The sequence below is a fragment of the Triticum aestivum genome, chromosome 2D, assembly GCF_018294505.1.
Source record: "Triticum aestivum cultivar Chinese Spring chromosome 2D, IWGSC CS RefSeq v2.1, whole genome shotgun sequence".
Taxonomy (NCBI): domain Eukaryota; kingdom Viridiplantae; phylum Streptophyta; class Magnoliopsida; order Poales; family Poaceae; genus Triticum; species Triticum aestivum.
In genome coordinates this window covers 647,819,416-647,840,809 of record NC_057799.1, presented here as the reverse complement: position 1 = coordinate 647,840,809, position 21,394 = coordinate 647,819,416, and the positions used below count along the sequence as shown (strand labels likewise).

The following is a 21,394-nucleotide window of genomic DNA, read 5'->3' as shown; positions in this document are numbered from 1 at the left end:
GTAAACCCTTTTTAAAGGTACAGACTAGGATTTTACCTGTTCGTCGCCATTGTTCACAACTGGCGGATTGACGAACTGACGACTTGAACCACTTGCAGAATCACTTCCTGCTTCGAAACTGATGCCAGACCAGGAAGGATTTGGCGCACTGGAAGCAGGATGACGATCTCCATCATGAAAACCACAATACTCGATCTCACGGGTTAAGTGCGCCATTTTTGCTTCGTCGGGAGAGAAGCATTCGACCAGGAAGCAGTGTTTGAGGGTGGAAGAAGGGCGTCTAGAGAAAGAAGCCATGGAGTGGGCGTAGCTCGCGGGATCAGTTTCTTATATGGAAGCACTCAATCATCGCGCTATAAAAGGGCTCATCTAACGTGGGGACTAAGAAGCAGATCTGACGTCCATCTCGTTTCTGATCCCAACGGCCAAACACTGGTCTGATAGGATGCAAAGCATCAGATGTCTGATGGGTAGTGGTTACGAAGACAAAAACGCCGGGACACGAAAGAGCAAATCAGGAAGAAAAAAAAAGCGACCACGCTGGGACTCGAACCCAGAATCTCCCGCTCCGGAGGCGAGCGCCTTATCCATTAGGCCACGCGGTCATCGTGTCATTACCGGTAGCAAAGAATATAATAGGCAGATGGGAAAATTCATACTGCAAAAATGGCTAAAATACTAGAGAGTCTTTGCACCCAATTAATCAATTTCCAGGACATAATTTACCAAAAACATGCAAGAAGATTATCCTGCCAGCTACTCATATTAATTAAAGACTATAACAGTCACAAGTCCCAACAAAATTACAAAGCCACAAAATTTTCTATGTCAAAGCAACTGCAAATTCCTATTTTAGAAATGTCCATTAAAATTTACCAATTATTATATCCTGAAATCCCTGTAAACTAGAAAACTCCCATTCTTGTGAGATGTGTAAGCTTAACTAAGTGGAGTAATTTTTCCTTTTTGTTCAGTATACGTATATATGATCCATGTCATGAAGAAAGGTATGGAGATTTTTCTTTTCAAAATAAGTCTGGGGAGCGAGTGTGTGTCTTTCAAATGTGCTGGTCTTCGGTGGATCTATTTGGATCCAGTTTTTGTTTATCTTCGTTTGTGTGGTTGCCGCTTTGGTGTGCCGGTCCTTTTGGGCCTTAACACGACGACTTCCCGATTGTTTACTATAAGAAGGTTTGCTCGGCTCCGCTGATGGAGGGGCGATGACCGCGACACGCCTTCGGCTCGCTTCAGTGCTTGTAGTCGTCGCTAGGTGGTCCATAGACATAGTTGTAATTTTTATTACCTCTTGTATTCTTTGTACTGCCATGATTGATGAATAGATTAAAAATTTCTCTCGCAAAAAAGAAAGAGAAATGTGAGTGTACGTGTCTGGAAAATAAAAAAAAGTGCGAAATCAACTGAGCCACGAGGCCCGGTACGGGTAGCCCGGGCCCACTGGAATACGCTCCGCTCAACCACGGCCCGTCCAGTCATCAACCCTCCCCCAAATCCCACCGGAATCCTCCGCCGCCGACGGCCACCGTCGACACCGCCGCCCGTATACCGCCTGGCTTCCGCGACCCCGGCCCCGCGGGAGGAATGCATCGGAGTAGGAGACCGAGCCGCCGACGAGGGCCAGGCGAGGGTAGGGATCGGCGGGGGCGTCACTGTTCTTTGCCGTGGAGGAGCGGCGCGTCGAGGGGAGGCTCCGGCGGCTGGCCGCTCGGGTCTGGATTGAAGGGCAGCTCGGCAACTACGCAGGTAGCAAGTTTAAGCTTCAAATTTGCCCTGACCAGGACAGGAGGGTCAGGTCACTAATCAAATCAACTCCACTACTTAGCTCTTTAACCTGTGAAATCTGTACGATCCATGGTTTGGTTATGTAGTATGTACTGTATGTATGTACTAATCTGTCTATCTATGATCTTGATCTTGTAGCAATGTTGAAGGTTGATTATCAGTATGTGTGCAGAATCCATCATCAGGTCAGGCAGGAGTTGAAGTATTCACAAGATAATCTAGACCTATATATTTTCTCAGCTTGGGGAAATGGTTTGGGTATTGCTGGTACAACCATTTTTTCCTTCTGTACCTCCCCCTTCCCAGCGTTTTCACTTTTGGCAACCTAAGAAATAAACCACTGGGGACAAAACTGGGATTAAGTAGTGCTGGTCTGTGCCTAAATGTGCGTTGGTTGTAGCACGGCTTAGGTTTCCTGAAAATCGAGAGAATAAAGGTCCAGTGCTTTGTGTCTGCTCTGCATTACCCATTATAATCTGTCCAGCTCAGCAAATCAGCAGGATTCTCCTTTTGGATAGTTTATTATCTGCATATTGCTTATGTTTTCTTGCTTGTCCAAACATCTTTATTAGTATGAACATTGCATCTTTTGCTTGAGTCAGCACGTTTACACAATGTATCTCTGTTATTCATTATTTTTTATTTTTTATTTCATAATTGTATGATGTGAACAAGTAGGCATAATTTATTCAAATGGATCTGTGTAGCTTCCCCTAGCTAGTGTAGTACTTCCTCTGCCCCAAATTATAAGACGTTTTTGGTAGGCACGTCTTATAATTTTGGACGGGGGTAGTACTATTTGACAATCAGGCAGCTGTTGGGTTGATCTAGCAATTTCTCATCCTGAAAACAGTCCTAATACCTGCATGATCTGAGTTTTAACTAATGTACCCCTTTCCTTGGATAGGGGAATGGAAAAATATATGTGAAATCTCAGCATATCAAGTTCACTGCTCTTTTCAATGAACAATGAATTAAGTATTGTGCAATGCTGTACTCTTGTGAATGTTTACTTATGGAATGGCACAAATAGCACCCATCAGCAATTTAGCAATGTTCATGGTATGTGCGGACTAACTGATGCTTAAAGCTGATAGTTTGCCATTTGCCATGGTGGTTCCAACTTGCTTGTTTTGTTAGTTTGTCCTTGGTGTGTAGGATCCAAAGGAGTACTAATCAAGAATGCTCCTTTTTTTTCCTTTAAAAAAGTAGTATCGTTTGAACAAGTATGCTTGATTTGTTCAACCATATTGTAGCTGTCTTAACATAGAAGAAGTTAGAAGATGTTACAGCAAATAGATATAAGTACATTATTCATGACGTGGTTTAACGAAACCGCTGCTGCCTGGCCGGTCGCTGCTGCCCACAGCTGCCTGGTTCAGCTTTTTTTTTGACGAAAAGTAGCCTGTACATGAGGATATGTAGTACTTCCTCTGTAAACTAATATAAGAGTTTACGGAGGGAGTACATCTGTATCAGAGTTCAGAAATAGATAGAAGAAATTTAGAAAAGAAACCACCATCTTCAGCTCAGTTCAGACTCGTCTCCGCTCTGTGTCGTCCCCGTCCCCGGCTTGATCATCATGAATCACGGATGAATCGCCCGACCTAGAAATCGTCTGCAGTTTAATGAAAACGGGGGCGACTGCATTTTAGCTAATCTGCAGAAAATCTGAGTTTCTTACCTGGAATGAAGCTAAGGAGTCTCTTAGCTGGAATGACTTATTCCTGGCGTTTCTCTTTATGCATGGTATAATAGAGTTGATGCATCGTGACCATCGCCGATGCGAGGATGGTTGGCTTTTCGACATCCACCACTTGTGCTCTCCTCCTCCTGCTCATCTTCTTCTTCTACCTTCCTACTGTTGCTATCGCCTTGTCCTTCAACTACTCCACATTCAGCTCAGCGGACCAGAACGCCATCAAGATCGAAGGTGACGCATCCTTCAGCGTTGGATGGGTCGACATCAGCGCCAACAGGTACGGCAGCATAGACTACAGCAATGGCCGGGTGTCGTACAATGCCCAGGCGATGCTGCTATGGGACAGGGCAACCGGCAAGGTTGCCAGCTTCACCACGCGGTTCTCGTTCGTCATCTCCGGCAACATCAGCAGCAAGGGGCAAGGCATGGCCTTCTTTCTCGCCGGCTACCCGTCCAGCCTGCCAGCCCGCTGCCCTGACTACAACCTCGCCCTCACCAACCAGAGCGTGGATGCCGTGGCGGCCGGCGACAGCCGGTTCGTGGCGGTGGAGTTCGACACCTTCAACAATACGGTGGTGTCTGACCCCCACGATACCTTCGACCACATCGGCATCGACATCAGCTCCCTCCAGTCGGTGCGCACACTGACTATGCCAAGCTTCGAGCTGACGGGCAACCTGACTGCCGACATCAACTACGACAATGTTTCCAGCATCTTGTCAGTGACGGTGTGGCTCGGTGATGATAACGAAGGCAAGCCAAGAAACAGGAGTTACAACCTTCGCTCCAAGGTTGACCTCAAGAGCGCACTGCCGGAGCAGGTCTCGGTCGGCTTCTCCGCATCCACATCCAACGCCATCGAACTGCATCAGCTACACTCTTGGTCCTTCATATCTTCGTTGGAACCGCCGCCGCCGCCAGCAGCAGCAATATCTTCCCTGTCAAGGCTGGGTCCGGGAGTTATAGCCGGGGCAGCTGCTGGTGCATCAGTGTCCCTCGTGCTCATCTTCGCCGCTATAGTGGCACTTGTTGTGCGTCGCCACCATCAACAAAAAATGGTGGAGACGGATGAGTACCACACTGACTCGGAAGGCGAAGGTGACCCGATGATGGAGATCGAGATGGTGAAGGGGCCAAGGCGGTTCCCATACCACGAGCTCGTGGAAGCGACGAGGAACTTTGCCGCGGAGGAGAAGCTTGGGCAAGGTGGCTTCGGTGCGGTTTACCGAGGCTACCTGAGAGAGCCAGCTGGGCTTCCCGTGGCCATTAAGAGGTTCTCCAAGCATGATTCTTCCCTGCAAGGAAAGAGGGAGTACAAGTCAGAGATCAAGGTGATAAGCAGGCTGCGCCACCGGAACCTCGTGCAGCTCCTCGGCTGGAGCCATGGCCGCGAGGAGCTCCTGCTGGTTTACGAGCTCATGCCCAACCGCAGCCTCGACATCCATCTCCATGGCAAGCAGGGCACCTTCCTCACATGGCCGATGAGGATGAAGATAGTGATGGAACTCGGGTCTGCGCTGCTCTACCTCCACGAGGAGTGGGAGCAGTGCGTGCTGCACCGGGACATCAAGCCCAGCAACATGATGCTAGACGAGTCATTTGGAGCTAAGCTGGGCGACTTCGGGCTCGCAAGGCTTGTCGACCATGCCGCCGGGACGCAGACTATGACCGCAGTCTCAGGGACTCCGGGCTACTTGGACCCCCAGTGTGTCGTCACCGGCAGGGCCAGCGCCGAGTCAGACGTGTACAGCTTCGGCGTGGTTCTGCTGGAGGTGGTGTGCGGCAGGAAGCCGATGAGCTTCACTGCGACCGATCAGGACCAGCAACAAAAGAACGGTGGCGTGTTCCGGCTGGTTGAGTGGGTTTGGGGGCTGTACGGCCGGGGAGCCATTCTAGAGTCCGCCGACAAGCTGCTGAATGGTGACTTAGACGCAGCAGAGGTGGAGAGGGTGCTGGTCGTCGGGCTGTGGTGTGCACACCCGGACCCGAGCGCGCGGCCGACCATCAGAGAAGCCATGGCCAAGCTCCACTCCAAGGTCGACAAGCTGCCGGTGCTCCCCTCCAAGATGCCGGTGCCGACATATGCTCAGCCACCGTTCGGCTTGGACATGGACGACGGGCTGTCAACGTTGCTGACATCGTCCACCAGCACCAGCGTCCCACCGCACACCACTTGTACGACAACCAGTTCTTCGGACGGACGTGGTAGCACCTCGACGACCAGTTAAAACAAGGCATATTCTTCTCTACTGAAACATCAGTACTAGTGCTAGTCATTTGTTTAGGTTATGGCGTGCGTTTGATTTGTTCTCTTCTTTATTTTAGGAAAAAAAAACTTCGATTTGTTATCGGGAGTGTTGGATTGATGATGTGGTGATCTCTCGTTGTCATATATAGCAGGCAGGTGGAACATGGTTCCAAGTTACTAACTGTCACCGGCCGGCTCTAGTACGTGATCTGGTCATACTCTCTATTTTATACATTGTTTTGTTTGAGTATGGGGGACAGGCTCTACAGCCTTTATTTCTAAGTCCGTTGAGATATCATTACTATATACACTATTTATACTATTTCACACTTTACTTCTGGTTTATAAACTTTTGAACCAGGTTCCATCACTTGCATAACGGTAACTTTTGACGCTGAGATAGAAGACCGAGAATGGTTGGTGGGCGAGCATCACCAGGAAACCCACTGCGCGTGTCTATAATCAGAAAACCTGGTACAGTTTTGATTGTTTGATAGACTGAGCGATAAGACGATGGAGCGCTTCTCGATCTTCTGCAGCTCAGTTACGGTTTAGATGGGACCCTGAAGATTTGCCTCGTGCCATGGAGCATGTTTGATTTAAAAGAGTAAGTCGACATACAATTTGCTTCTTGCGTTTTTTTTAGAAAAAATGTTTGTTTATGATGAATCATGGTTTGAGGGACACATTAGTGTTGATTAGGAACACCAAGCCCTGTTCTGATACGCTTAATGATTGTTATATAGGTGAAGGAAATCGAGCAAGAAGCTTCTGGCCATCATGGTATGGCAATGCAAGAAAAGCCCAAGCAGACAGCAGACACTGGTTTATCAGAAAGGCTGAAAGATTCAAGGGCACGGAATGCTGTAAGCAGCCAAAAAGGTTTTCTTTATGCTACTCTTTTTGTTCTCTTTCATTTTCTGCAGGCTGCATCGTATATATTAGATCAAGGTGTAAATATATCAATGTGTTTACATTACTACAATTTATTTATAGTAGCATCAAATTTATCTCTAAATATATGCTAAATTTGCTTTCTGAAACAAATTTTTCTATGAACAATTGGAACATTTACGGCATTGAGGCTTTCAAATAAGCTGACCTTACAGGCCTAGCTGTGGTATGTTGCATGTATGTTTATTAATTTGTCACATGCCAATTTTACTGTCAAAATGTACATGCAAGGGAACAAAGTCACCTTGGATAAAAAATGAAAAAAATAATATATGCTTGCATCTAAATTGAATGTCAGAAGAACATACGCATTTATAGGAATGTTAGGAATTAGAACGGTTCTTATTTCTGGCTGATATGATGAAACAACAAACGTAATCACTGGCATTGTTGCTTCATAGACAGCACATACAAACTTCTTAATCGACATTTTGATGTATGACGAAAATTCACAGCCAACAAGCCTATGAGAATATCTTAGCTTCATCATAGGGACCTCTTTCCTAAGCTTGGGGCAGCGCTGTGAATGCTCGGGTACGTAGTGCTGGCATGAGCTTTCTTCTTGTGTACTTGGCAAACTAAGATGTAAACCACCGTGGAGAAAACTGGGGCTAGGTAATGATGTCTGTGCCACTAAATGGCTGTTGGTGTAGTGTGGCTTAGATGGATTTCTTGAAAATAGAAAGTGAAGTTCTTTGTCTCTGCTCTGCATTTCCCATTATATTACAGCTTAATAACTCAGCAATAATCCTCTTTTCGATATTACTTGATAGTTTATCCGTATATTGAGTCTGTTTTCTTGCTTCTGTCTAAACATCTTTATTATGACGAGACTCACATTTTTCATAATAGTATGATGAACAAGTAGGCACGTTTTGTTCAAATGGTTCTGTTACACAGAACAAAAATATGAGTCATGGGGTAGTTTCCCTTAGCTAGTACTTCCTCCGTCCCAAAATAAGTGTCTTAACTTTGTACTAGTCTTAGTACAAAGTTATACTAGAGCTAAGACACTTATTTTGGGACGGAGGGAGTAGTATTATTTGAGAATCAGGCAACTGTTGGGTATAGGTCATTGATCTAGCAACTCTTCATCCTGAAAACAGTTCTAATACAGGGATGCTCTGAGTTTTGACTAATCTAGCCCTTTCCTTGGATAGGGAATGGGGGGAGTATATGTGAAATCTCGTCATAGCAAGTAAGTCCATTGTTCTTTTTCATTGAATTAAGTATCAGATAATGCTTTACTCGTGTGAATGTTTACTCCGGAATGACATCAGAAGTTTTGCAATGCTCATGGTATGACTAACTGATGCATAGAGCTGAAAGTTTGTCATTTGCCAGGGACCCCAGGGTGGTTCCAACTTGTTTGTATGGTCAGTTTGTCCTTAGTACGTGTCTTATTTTACCTTGTTTGCTTTGACCTGGCGCTTCCACAGAATGAATCGTTGTTACGTAGTACTCCCTCCGTAAAGAAATATAAAAGCGTTTGGATTACTAAAATAGTGATCTAAACGCTATATTTCTTTACAGAGGGAGTATTAATTAAGAATGCTCTTTTTCCTTTAAAAAGTAGTGTGGTTTGAATAAGTATGCTTGATTTGTTCAACCAGATTCTAGCTGTTTTAACACAGGAGTTAGAAGATGTTACATCAAATAGATAGACCATTATTCATGGTGTGGTTTAACATAAACCTGGCCGCCTGACCGGTCGCCGCCACGACCTTCGGTGCAGTTCAGACCCGTCTCCCCTTCGCGTTGTCCCTGTCTCCGGCTGGATCACCATGAATCAAGAATGAATCGCACGGCCCTGAAATTGGCTGCGTTTTAACAAAAACGCACTCAGGCTGCATTTTAGCTAATCCGCAGAAAATCAGAGTTCCTTAGCTGGGAAGTAGTCAAGGAGTTGGAGTTGACTAGGTGATTGAAGCTTTCAGCGTTCTAGACTAGCTAGGAAATTGAATTAGTACTAATTTTACCAGGTAGCTAGGCTGACTTCTTCCTGGTGTTTCCCTTATGTATAACAGACTTTATGGATTGAGGATTCGTTGTCACCGGCGCCTAGGATGGCTGGCTTTTCAACAGCAACCACCTGTGCTCTCTTCATCATCTTCTTCTACCTCCCTGCTCCTGTCGTCTCCCTGTCCTTCAACTACTCCACTTTCAGCTCGGCGGACCAGAACGACATCAAGATCGAAGGCGACGCGTCGTTCAGCGTCGGATGGATCGACATCAGCGCCAACAGGTTCGGTAACATCGACTACAGCAATGGCCGGGCGTCGTACAACGCCAGGCCGATGCTGCTATGGGACAAGGCGACAGGCGAGGTGGCCAGCTTCACCACCCGCTTCTCGTTCGCCATCTCCGGCGACATCAACAGCAAGGGCCAAGGGATGGCCTTCTTCCTTGCCGCCTACCCGTCCAGCCTCCCGGCCCGCTGCATCGATTACAACCTCGCCCTCACCAACCAGAGCGCGGACGCCGTGGCGACCGGCGACAGCCGGTTCGTGGCGGTGGAGTTTGACACCTACAACAATACGGTGGTGTCCGATCCCCGTGAGACCTATGACCACATCGGCATCGATGTCAGCTCCCTCCGGTCGGTCAGCACGCTGACCCTGCCGAGCTTCGAGCTCACGGACAACCTGACCGCTGTCATCGAGTACGACAATGTTAGCAGCATCTTGGCGGTGACGGTATGGGTCGGTGATGATAGATCCGGCCAAGCGAGGAACCGGAATTACAGCCTTAGCTCCAAGGTTGACCTCAAGAGCGCACTGCCGGAGCAGGTCTCCGTTGGCTTCTCCGCGTCCACATCCAACGCCATCGAACTGCATCAGCTACGCTCTTGGTCCTTCAGCTCTTCGTTGGAACCGCCGCCGCCACCATCACCACCGTCAGTACCAACATCCTCCCCGTCAAGGCCGGGCCCTGGAGTTATAGCCGGGGCAGCTGCTGGCGCGACATTGTTCCTCGTGCTCCTCTTTGCTGCGACAGCAGCACTAGTAGTGCGGCGCCGCCATCGCCAGAGAATCGTGGAGACAGAGGAGCACTACACAGACTCGGAAGGCGAAGGTGACCCGATGACGGAGATTGAGATGGGGACAGGGCCAAGGCGATTCCCATACCAAGAGCTTGTGGAAGCGACCAGGAACTTCGCCGCGGAGGAGAAGCTTGGGCAAGGTGGCTTTGGTGCGGTTTACCGAGGCTACCTGAGAGAGCCAGCTGGGCTTGCTGTGGCCATCAAGAGGTTCTCCAAGCATGAGTCCTCCCTGCAAGGAAAGAGGGAATACAAGTCGGAGATCAAGGTGATAAGCAGGCTGCGCCACCGGAACCTGGTGCAGCTCCTCGGTTGGTGCCATGGCCGAGAGGAGCTCCTGCTGGTCTACGAGCTCATGCCGAACCGCAGCCTCGACATCCATCTCCATGGCAAGCAGGCGGGCACCTTCCTCACTTGGCCGATGAGGATGAAGATATTGCTGGAGCTTGGGTCTGCACTGCTGTACCTCCACGAGGAGTGGGAGCAATGCGTGCTGCACCGGGACATCAAGCCCAGCAACGTGATGCTCGACGAGTCCTTCGGAGCCAAGCTCGGGGACTTTGGGCTAGCGAGGCTTGTCGACCACGCCGCCGGGACGCAGACGATGACCGCAGTCTCAGGGACTCCGGGCTACTTAGACCCCCAGTGCATCGTCACTGGCAGGGCCAGCGCCGAGTCCGACGTGTACAGCTTCGGCGTGGTGTTGCTTGAGGTGGCGTGCGGCAGGAAGCCGATGAGCATGATCCCACCTGACCAGGACCAGCAGCGCAAGAACGGCGGCGTCTTCCGGCTAGTCGAGTGGGCCTGGGGCTTGTACGGCCGGGGAGCCATCCTTGAGGCTGCCGATGAGCAGCTCAACAGCGACTACGACGCAGTGGAGGTGGAGAGGGTGATGGTCGTCGGGCTGTGGTGCGCGCACCCGGACACGACCGCGCGGCCGACCATCAGGGAAGCCATGGCCACGCTCCACAACTGCAGCCAGCTGCCCGTGCTCCCCTCCAAGATGCCAGTGCCGACGTACGCAGCGCCGCCGCTTGCCTTCGGTGACGAAGTTGGGCTGTCGACGTCGCTGACGTCGTCTAGCTCCAGCGTGCCGCCACCAACCTCTGGTACAACAAGGACAATTTCCTCGGACGCTAGCACCTCGACGACCAGTTCAAACAAGCCATCTTCTTCTCTACTGAAACATCAGTACTAGTGCTAGTCATTTATATGTTTAGTTTATCACGGCGTGTGACACTAGAAGTTTAACTACCAAATGGCTGTTGGCTGTAGTATGGCTTAGATTTCTTGAAAATAAAATGTCTCTGCTCTGCGTTTCCCACTATAGTCTAATTCAGTAAATCAGCAGGATATCTCCTTTGGATAGTCCTGTGCAAAATTTCAAATGTTTTCTTATTTGGGGGGGGGGGGGGGGGGAGACATGATTCATTTAAATGGATCTATTACACAGAACAAGCAGATCATTCATACAGACGATTTTCTTGACTGCAACTATTTGAAAATCTGCAACTGCATTTTGCTCTTATCGGTGCGCTATAGTTTTCTGCGTCAGCTTTAGCTAATCAATGTTTGGTTGGACTTGTTTTCGTTGTGTTCATCTCACATTATAACAATGACACACACTGATATATTTGCTTACTTGGTTCTCACTGGTTTTGCCCTTGTCCTTATCACTGGACTCTGTTTTTTCAGACACTGGTTTTACACTTGTCCTTATCACCGGACTCTGTTTTTCCAGCCTGATGTTGGGGAGACACTCTTTCCGCGGTCACTTCGCGTCAGTTTCGCTTGCTAAAGTTGGAGACTTCCACTCCTATAATGGCTTTGAACATTCAAGCATTCACTGAGTGAAAAACAGCAATGCGCCTTGGCTCCGAAGGGCTGGAGAAGCAAAAACTTGCTTGGGATTATAGGAACAATTTTTTCGAGGGGTGTGAACATCTTTTGTGGACTTTCGGAACAAGTCTTGTAATATATCTTCTTTTTTTTTTAGAACATGGTACAGACGCAAGCACTCATATGCACGCGCATACACTCACCCCTATGAACGTACACACGCACACCCTACCCCTATGAGCACCTCCGAAAGACTGAGCCGGCATATCATCTTGAAATTTACAAAGTCACCGTAGGCACCTCGTCATCGACGGGAACTTCTCCTCCCACTGAATGCGCATCGCCGCAAATCCTGAAATTAAGTCTTGTGATATATCTGAACATATTCCTATGTGTCTAAATAAATCTTGTGAGTTATATCAACTTTTTCTTCTCAACTATTTAGACAAACTTTACGATGAATATTTTCTGAATGCACAATAAACTGTCAATATATGATAAACATTTTTCAGTACCCGACGGACATATTATAAAAAAGGATAAATTTAATTTTATGCCCGATGAACCTATTGAAATACATTAATTTTTAAGATATAAAACTGACATTGCTAAATATCCAATGGATCTTTTAATACATGATGAACATTTCTTAAATACCAGATGGACGCTTTTAACACATGATTAATATGCTTTTGTAAAAAATAGAATTTAACAAAATAAATATTATAACATTGTGCTGATCTTTTACAGATCTATAAGAAAAAAAATTAGATCACATGCAGTCTCTTAATATAAAGTATAAATTGATACAATATATCAAAAGAAAAAACCAGTTTTATCAATAAACAAAGCAATACAAAGTGTTTCCATAAACAAAAATCACGTACATAGGAACCTGCACTATTTTTTGGTTTGCTTTCTCCTTTATTTTTTTATATTTTTTGAAAAATTATAAATGCATATATTTAATTACACTTAAATTGCACTGTTTTAGAAAATGTTTACCACAAATATGAAAAAATGTTAACATAATGTAAAAATGTTACACCTCGGCCCATTTAATTGACGCAACCCATTCACCGTCCAACGCATTGCGACAGTTAGTTTGGGCCGGAGGACTATATAACTCTAAATTACCTTTCATAGTAATAAAAAGAATGGTTGTCACATTAGAAATATGTTCACGTATTAAAATGTATATGAAATTTTTTGAAAATTTTATACAATGTTAATTCTATTGCATAATTAAACAATTATCCTTTTTTTGGACCCAAAAAAATGTTTCCTACCATTCAAAAAATGTGAGTTACATTTAAAAAATTGTCCAGACATTCTAAAAAATTGATGACATTAAAAATATGTTTATATGATGTAAAAACGTTTGCGTAATTTTAAAAATATATCTGGTGCCATTAAATAAAGTTCAACTTATAGTTGAAATTTTTTTAACATGTATTCAGAAAAATGTTGAAAAACATTTATTTGAAAAAAATGTTCACTGTGTCTCAAAAATGTTTAACGTGCTTCAAAAAAGGTTACGCATGAACAGAAATATATACACTATGTACTGAGAAAAGTGGAGATGTGTTGAAGAGAGATAGAAAATAAGAAAAATAAAAGAAAACAGAAGAAAACTGGTTAAAACAAAAGAAAGAAAGAAAAAAACTAACATAGAAAATAAAAAATAAAAAACGAGAGATTGATGAAAGACGGCAAGACGCTAAGAAATACAAAACCAAAAATCACAAGAAAAAAGTTAAAAACCGACACAGGAGGCATGCAGAAGAAAAACATGCCAAAAAACCGCTCCTGCTGGAACCAGAATTGGTACACCGTCTCGCAAAAGGCGAGAAATAGCTTTGGCATACAATGAGCAAGGTATACTCCTGCCCCTCTGAGCACGCGATCGACTTGTCCTTTGATTTGTTTCACGCTCCACCAAACACCGGCCCAGCTGCATGCTCATCGTCACTTTCTTTTTTAACTCAGCTTTTAAACTAACTGAGTGTTAATTGGCGAAAAACTCGAGAGATCATTGTACTTCTTCATGTGGAAATCATGCATAGTTGTGAAATTAGTTTGGAGCACTCATGAGGCCTAGAATTATGTAGGACCATGAGGACACAGTGAGCATTTCCACCATGCAACCCACTACAGCTCCTCTCACTTAGGCTCAACCAACTCACAACAGCATTTTTAGAATCCAGAACTCGATCAAACATAGCATTAGGCTCTCTAGCTTAGTGTGGACCAGAACATTTTTTAATTAGTGTGGACAGATCATACCATGTACTCCGCCGTAAACCAAGGGCACGCTTAGACTAGCCACAATGGAGAGTAACATATGCTACTACCTTCATAGTGGATAGTAACATAAGTATGGTAACATGCAAAGGTTCATTTATTATGTTATAGACTCATATTGCATTGGAACATGTGATGTTACAGTAACTAGCTAAGTTACTACAACTCCCTCTCTCCTCATTAACTCATTGCCACATAAGCAAATTTGCTGAGTTGGACTTGATGTTACTGCTGAAGTTACTCCCACTGTGGCTAGTCTTAGCCGCAAGTGCAGATATGTGATCACTTGATAAGACCCACGTACTACTATATAGTCCATACTTTTAAATTTGTGGTACTTTGGTTGCGTGCATCAACTAGGCTGGACTTGACCCCCTCTTTGAAACAAATTATATTGTTGGTGGTACTAGCATACACTCTAATTTCCTAGTACCTTTTTGCAATGTCAAGTGGCCATCACTTTCTCCTTGGACAATTGATGTGTGTGGGTGGGTGGGAGGAGGGGGGGGGGGGTATGGTACAAAGTATTATTTCAACTTGCAAGCTCCCTAAAAAGGGGAGTTCTTGGCACATCGGGTTGTGGGTTTGTTGTGAGCCGGCACGTGTTATCATATCAAATAATAGTTTTTTTTTACCGTTTTGGCCCCACACTGTGTCATTTGTCCAAGGTGTTATGAGTCGCATGTCATTATGTCCTTCGTGGCAGTTCGATGGGAGGAGAAAGGCAAAAGGTTGCCGCTATGGACGACATGTGTGGGGTGTTATGACTCCTCCTGATGTTATGCTCTCACTTGAGGGTATTTCAAGAATGTTGTCCAAAATAGTTACATTGTTGTGTTGTCGCTGGTGACGTTGGGACAAGTCTGTGTGCAAACATGACACACACCATTCCCGCGGGCGTAAGAATTTAAGGCGATTGGATCTTTCTAGAAGAGCACACAATGCAAAGACAGAGTGAAACATACTAACATGGTAGCATGATTTCGATATAGAATTTGTTGAGCCAATGGTTTACAGCCGAAGATGATGGTAGATGGTCGCACAAGAAAACACTGCCTCTTCAACCACGTCTAAGTTTGCCAAAGATCTCACACCGGAACCACTCCCAAAACCGCAAAAATAGCAAAAAGAAAGACCTACAAGAGGAAACAAACAAGGGATAAAAACCCTACAAAAGAAACGATGTTTTATGCTTATAGTTTCATTTGTATGCCAAAAGATAGAGTAGCTCGCTTGTTTACAAAAAAAAAATTAACAGAAAGAGTAGCTTGTTAAACCCATGGATGTTTTTTCTACACATAGGAAATTCGTATGGGCGGTTTTCTGACCCCTAGACCCTTAAAAAAATATGTATTACTCCCTTCGTTTCTAAATATAAGCCTTTTTAGAGATCTCAATATGAACTACATATAGATGTATATGGACGTATTTAAGAGTGTAGATTCACTCATTTGCTCGTATGTAATTCATATTGGAATCCGTAAAAGGCTTATGTTTAGGGACGGTGGTATGAATTTAGCACGGTGAAAATGACATGCATGAGTTGCGAGCAACTTCTACCTGGTGTTGCATGCATGCTTCTAGTGTTGGATCCTGTGATATTATTGTCCTGCCCCCCAACAGCCACCGAACCTACCCAAATATTCTACAGTACCATTCGCCACGTACGTACCAACCGACCAGGACATGGATCGTGTCCACCACGCGCACGGTGCAGAGGCCAGCCACGCGCATGCACGCACCAAACATTTCGCGCCATTTCCGCCAGCTTGTACGTACTGTACTTAATTTACGGGTCGACAATGGTAGCAGTGGCAGTATTATTCATATTGTTCCGCTATCACTCTGGCTGCCTCACGCCGCGGCGCATGTCATGATCGACGCACTACCAAGTACCTTTCTTGTCTACCCTCGTACATACGTGTGCAGGAGTACTTGTATTCAACATGTTCTCCTATCAACACGTAAGTGTCTATTGCCCGCGAAACAAAAACAAAAAACCGTAGGTCTATTATAATGTGCCCGAATTCCCGTATATTTTTTATGTGCCCTAGATTAGTAGGTGCTCTACTTCTGCATTAACAAAATGGATGGACGTGTGTCAAGCAAACCATGGTTGAATGGTTAGGAGGACAGTTGAATTCTCAGCCCATCAGGATTCAAGTCATGATGCCCACACTATTTCAGGATTTATTTCAGAACTTCTGGCGATGCGTGTTTAGTGGGAGGAGATTGTGACGCTTTGTCAATCTCAAGATGATATGCCAGCTCTCTCAGAGGTGCTCCTATGGGTGGGTTCTGCACGTGTGTGTTCATAAGGATGAGTGTATGCGCGTGTGTATGACCGTCTGTGTCTGTATTATGTTATAAGAAAACATTGAAGGACAGGTATTTTGCTTCTCAATGACTAGTTTTTTTCTTCTAAAATAAAGTAAAGACGCGAACGCTCACATACACTCAATCCCTATGAATGCATACATGCACACCATATTTTTGTGAGCACCTTCAAGAGACTGATCCAGCGGGTCTTGAGGTTGATGAACTCGCCATAGACGCTTTGCTATCGACGAGAATGTCGTCTCCCACTAAAAGAACATTACTTTTTTATGAGATACATGTGCCAAACCTGTGTTTGTTTCATCGTGGGCTAGGGTACAATCACCCTCTTAACCATTTAATTACTGGTTGGTTCTCTTTCAGAGACTAGCTTTAGTACGCGACTTCATGCATCTGTTTTTCTTTTTTCTATCAATCGATTCCCTAAATAAATAGTTCAAGAGTTTAGTTGATCAAACTTATTAACACATACACTATGTGGTAACTAATTTAATATTGATTTTCCTATTTCCTAGGCGATTGAGATTTGTTTCCATAAGTCAATTTTCCCACATGTGTATCCGACTAGGTGGGATTGAGTCAAAGGCTTCATTGTTTGAGTGCAGGAGCCGCAGGGGAGGGGGGGGGGGGGCGGCGAGGCATGCGCTCAGCCAGTCGGGCGGCAACAGACGGCTAGGCCATCATTTCATCAGGAGGAAAGAAAAATTATGTAGTGCTTGGCGAGAACAATTCAAGTCTAATTGAGGATTATACGTGACAGATCCAATCGTTGGGAAGGAATCGACCGACGCATAGAAGTATGGGAATGGCTAGATGTAAGTCGCCTAAAAAACAAATTTGGGTCAGTCGATTCCTGTGAGCCGTTGGATGCAAGATAGACGACCCGTTCATCTTCTTCAACCTCCCGAACGGTTACTGTTCATCATCTTCAACCTCGGACCGCCCGATCTTCTGTCGGCCTAATTGCATGCTGCCGCCGCCCCGCCCTTCCCACAACCGCAATGCCTCCCCTCCCCACCCCCTCCCCGCCGATCCATTTTTCCCGGCAAACTGCACCCCTACCCTCAACACTCCTAAGATATATTATGGGGCACCCTACCACCTTAAGGTAGATAATGGGGTAGCTTCTCCGGTGAGTGGTGATTGCTTCTTCCTTCCCTCGGCTGCCTCCTTGCTACGAAAATTAACCGACCCAAATTCTATTTTGCGATGTCTAGCTATTGTGCAGAAGTACTCCCTTCGTTCTTAAATATAAGTCTTTGTAGAGATTCCCCTAAATGGACTACATACGGAGCAAAATGAATGAATCTAAACTTATAATGTATCTATATACATCCGTATGTGGTTCATAGTGAAATCTCAAAAAAGACTTATATTTAGGAATGGAGGGAGTATATGGTAGTAGTAGGGATACTGTATACAGGGATAGGACAAATTAAAACTCAGCATGTGAGAGGCTGCTGTAGCTATAGTCACTCACGCACCATTTTTTCTCTGTCACGCTGCCTTAATATATTTCGGCGCACATGCATGGCTAGTGCGTGACTGTCTGTGGTCGGTACGATCCGAACCAGTTCCAGTTATAAATGATGCTCACTACTCGACGTACGTGAGGAAGACACAAGCCCACCACCATTGCACTCGAAAGCTTCAGCTCAAGCTCAAGCTCCACACCAACAATGGCGAGCAGCAGCTCACTGCTGGCCGTCCTGGGCACCCTGGCCCTGCTGCTCTCCCCATCCGCCTCAGCCCTCTCGTCCACGCTGTCCCCGGACTTCCACGCGGAGACGTGCCCGCAGCTGGACGGCATCGTGCGCGCGGCGGTGCAGGCCGCCCTCACGAGGGAAATCGCCATCGCCGCCGGCCTCGTCCGCATCTACTTCCACGACTGCTTCCCGCAGGGCTGCGACGCCTCCATCCTCCTCAACTCCACCTCCGCCCGCGAGACGGCGCTGGGCCCCAACCTCACCATCCAGCCGCGCGCCATGCAGCTCGTCGAGTCCATCCGGTCCACGGCGCACGCCGCCTGCGGGCCCGTCGTCTCCTGCGCCGACATCACCCTGCTCGCCACCCGCGCCGCCATCGTCGCGTCCGGCGGGCCCACCTTCCCCGTGCCCCTCGGAAACCTCGACAGCCTTGCCCCGGCGTCACAGGACAAGGTGTTCGACCTCCCGTCGCCGGCCACCACCAGCGTCGCCGCTCTGGTGCAGTCCTTCGGCACCAGGGGCCTCGGCGACGTCGCCGACCTCGTGGCGCTCTCCGGAGCGCACACCATTGGCCGGTCGCAGTGCGGCAGCTTCTCCGACCGGTCTCAGCGCGCCGACGACACCTTCTCCAGGAAGCTCGCCGCCAACTGCAGCAAGAACCCGGACCGGCTGCAGAACCTGGACGTGGTCACCCCGGACCTGTTCGACAACGGGTACTACAAGGCGCTGGGGTTCAACCAGGGCGTGTTCACCTCCGACATGGCGCTGATCAAGAACAAGACCACCGCACCCATCGTGAAGCAGTTCGCCGCGAGCAAGGAGGCCTTCTTCGCGCAGTTCGCCAAGTCGATGACCAAGCTCGCCAGCGTGCCCAAGCCGGCGGGCAACGTCGGGGAGATCCGCCGCCTCAGCTGCTTTAGGACCAACGCCCAGACCGCCGTAGTCATCGAGACTGCCGTGGACGCCGCCGGTGAGGAGGATGAGGAGGGCGTCGCTGCTTCCGCATGATCGGTGTTTCCGGCAGTGCCCGCAGACCGTGCGTGACGTTAGCGTGTAGTGCACTGCTGTACTAGTGGTGTTCGTGTGTGGGTTTGTGTTGACTGTTTTTGTTGCGTTGGAGTAGTAATAATAAGACGACACGTGCGGACTCATCGATGTCATCGAGAAATGTTTGTAGATTCTCATGCCGGTCTCACTTTTGAAATCTAGTAGCTCTTTATTTTGTACGTATATTTCATATATTTTATAAGTTCGTGTATCAAACTGACCGCCAGATGCAAGTTCTACGACTCCCGATGTATTTACCTCTTCCATATAGTAGTAGTATGTATTTTGACGTGTTCATCGATGCAGGCGATGAGAGCAGAGCAGCACGTACGTACGGCCAGTACCGAGCTGCTGCTCGCTGTTTTGTTTTTTTGGTGTGCAGCAGCCGATCGAGCAATCTTGAGTTTATATCACGCACTCATGTGTACCTGACTCTCGTGATATATAAACGGAAATCAATCAAGGTGCAGAAGAAGATGTACCTGACTCTCGTGCATGCAGCCATACCTGCATGCATGCGCGATCACGGGGGTGTACAAGTGATTTTTTTATTCAAATAAAAGGAAGGAAAAACAAAACAGAGCCTTTCAACATTCAAAGATGCACTGAGCACAAGGTCTCGTCTGCCTGCCGCTGCATTTGCATCAATCAATCGCAAAAGCACTTGAGCACATCAAGGAAACGAGCATATGCATGCTCATCATCACAATGAATGATCCAGCACGCCCAAGCGACTCTACATAAGCTCAGTAGCATGGACCAGACCAATGCATGTGCTCGGCTTACCTTTAAACATAGTGCATGGTTAGCCGCCGGTGCATTTGTGAACGTAAACCCTACAAAACGAATACATGTACATGTTTTTTTTTGTTTCAAAAAGGATACATGTACATCGCCATGACTTTTGTGCAAGTGCCCTGAACCCTGCTACGACTAGGAGTAAGTAATCACTGTACTGTACACTCTAAATTTTAGTGGTAGTAGTAGCATCATCACCATGCATGTTACTCCATTATATAATATGTTTGTTTGCCAAAGCTGGTGCTCGACGAAAAAAGAGACAAAGGCTGTTCTCGACAAGTCCAACAAGAACATCTTTGATCTTCACCCCACCGCTGAGCTGATGATGCACAGGGAGTGCCACGTAGCACTAAATAGATCATCGAGGACATCCATCGTGGCCACCACGCGCATGCCTGCATCTGCATGGGACCAAATATCTCCCTCCTTTTTTCCGGCAACTTGCACCAACTTTGCGGATCGACATGGTACATACAAGTACAATATTACTCCAGTACTGTCACTTTCGGCGATCGAGTCAAGTGGCTGCCTCATGCCCTACCATGTGATTCATGATTGACCCACCACCTTTATTTTTTCACTTTAGCAACTTGTAAGTTCCTGGATTTTTAACTTGGGTTAGCCAATTTTCTGGCTGTTGATAAGCGTGTTGCATTTATTTTTCTTTTATGGTATTTTGGGGATGTTGGATGAGTGTAAATGTATTCACATCAATACTATGCGATATCTGTGAAAATAATACTGTTATATGATTATTGTTTGCATTATTGCATACTACAAAAAGTGCAATTCTAGAGCCAAGTTGCGTGTAAGTTTTTTTAAACTTTTTTCGTTATCTTTCTTCTTTAAATGGTAATACTTTGGCTACCGATTCATTGTTTCTTATTCTAAACTTTCTTGTTATTTTTTATTTCTTTTGTCTTCAAGGGTGAAATCAATGCCACTAATTCATTCCTTTATAGGAATTGTTTTTGCTAAATTACACTATTATATGTTTATTTTTGTATAATTCTGGAAACACATTTTTTGTGAATATTGTGTAAAATGTTGTCATCTTTTGTTTTAATTTTTTATTTTCTTTCTTCTTAAAGGGTAATACCGATGCCACCAATTTATTCTTCCACATAGTCAAATAATGCAATTAATGATCGGTAAAATTATAAAATAGCACAATTTCTTTGTAATCAAATTTTGAATTTTTTTGTTTTAGATTATATTCCTTAGAAAAAATTATATTGTGATCTTTCGCTAATATTTAATATTTTAATGTTGTTTCATCTTCTCTTCTAAAAGGGTAATACCAGTGCCTCTCGTTTGTTTGTTTTTCTTAGAAAGCTTTGTTATTTCGATTTTTTTAGTTTTTATTGTATTTTCTTTCTTATTTAAGGATAGTAACAAAGCCATTAATTATTTCTTTCTTAGGAAACTTCTTTTTGTGAAACTCCACTATTATATGCTTATTCTTCCATATTATAAAAAAAGTCACAATTTCTGAGTAAATTGTGTGTCAGTTTTGTCATTATTTTATTTTATTTTATTTTTAAAGGGCGATACCAATGCCACTAATTCATGCTTCCTTCGAAAATTCCATTCTTTTGATTTTGAGAGGTAGAGAC

The 21,394-nt window shown here is 45.7% G+C and overlaps 2 protein-coding genes and 1 non-coding gene across 3 annotated transcripts; 2 read left to right on the top strand and 1 right to left on the bottom strand.

The window, feature by feature from the left end:
* Positions 1 to 532: 532 nt before the first annotated feature.
* On the bottom strand, positions 533 to 605 carry TRNAR-CCG (transfer RNA arginine (anticodon CCG)). The gene has a single exon. It is a non-coding gene; the product is annotated as a tRNA-Arg (tRNA).
* Positions 606 to 1,446: 841 nt separating this feature from the next.
* On the top strand, positions 1,447 to 11,075 carry LOC123055359 (uncharacterized). Its single transcript, XM_044479354.1, has 5 exons — positions 1,447 to 5,707; positions 6,397 to 6,443; positions 6,497 to 6,632; positions 8,049 to 8,080; positions 8,732 to 11,075. The coding sequence occupies exons 1-5, from the start codon at positions 3,592 to 3,594 to the stop codon at positions 10,940 to 10,942; spliced, it is 4,542 nt and encodes a 1,513-aa protein (XP_044335289.1). The 5' UTR covers positions 1,447 to 3,591; the 3' UTR covers positions 10,943 to 11,075.
* Positions 11,076 to 17,792: 6,717 nt separating this feature from the next.
* LOC123055358 (peroxidase 66) lies at positions 17,793 to 19,160 on the top strand. The gene has a single exon (XM_044479353.1). The coding sequence runs from the start codon at positions 17,904 to 17,906 to the stop codon at positions 18,936 to 18,938; it is 1,035 nt and encodes a 344-aa protein (XP_044335288.1). The 5' UTR covers positions 17,793 to 17,903; the 3' UTR covers positions 18,939 to 19,160.
* The last annotated feature ends 2,234 nt before the right edge of the window (positions 19,161 to 21,394 follow it).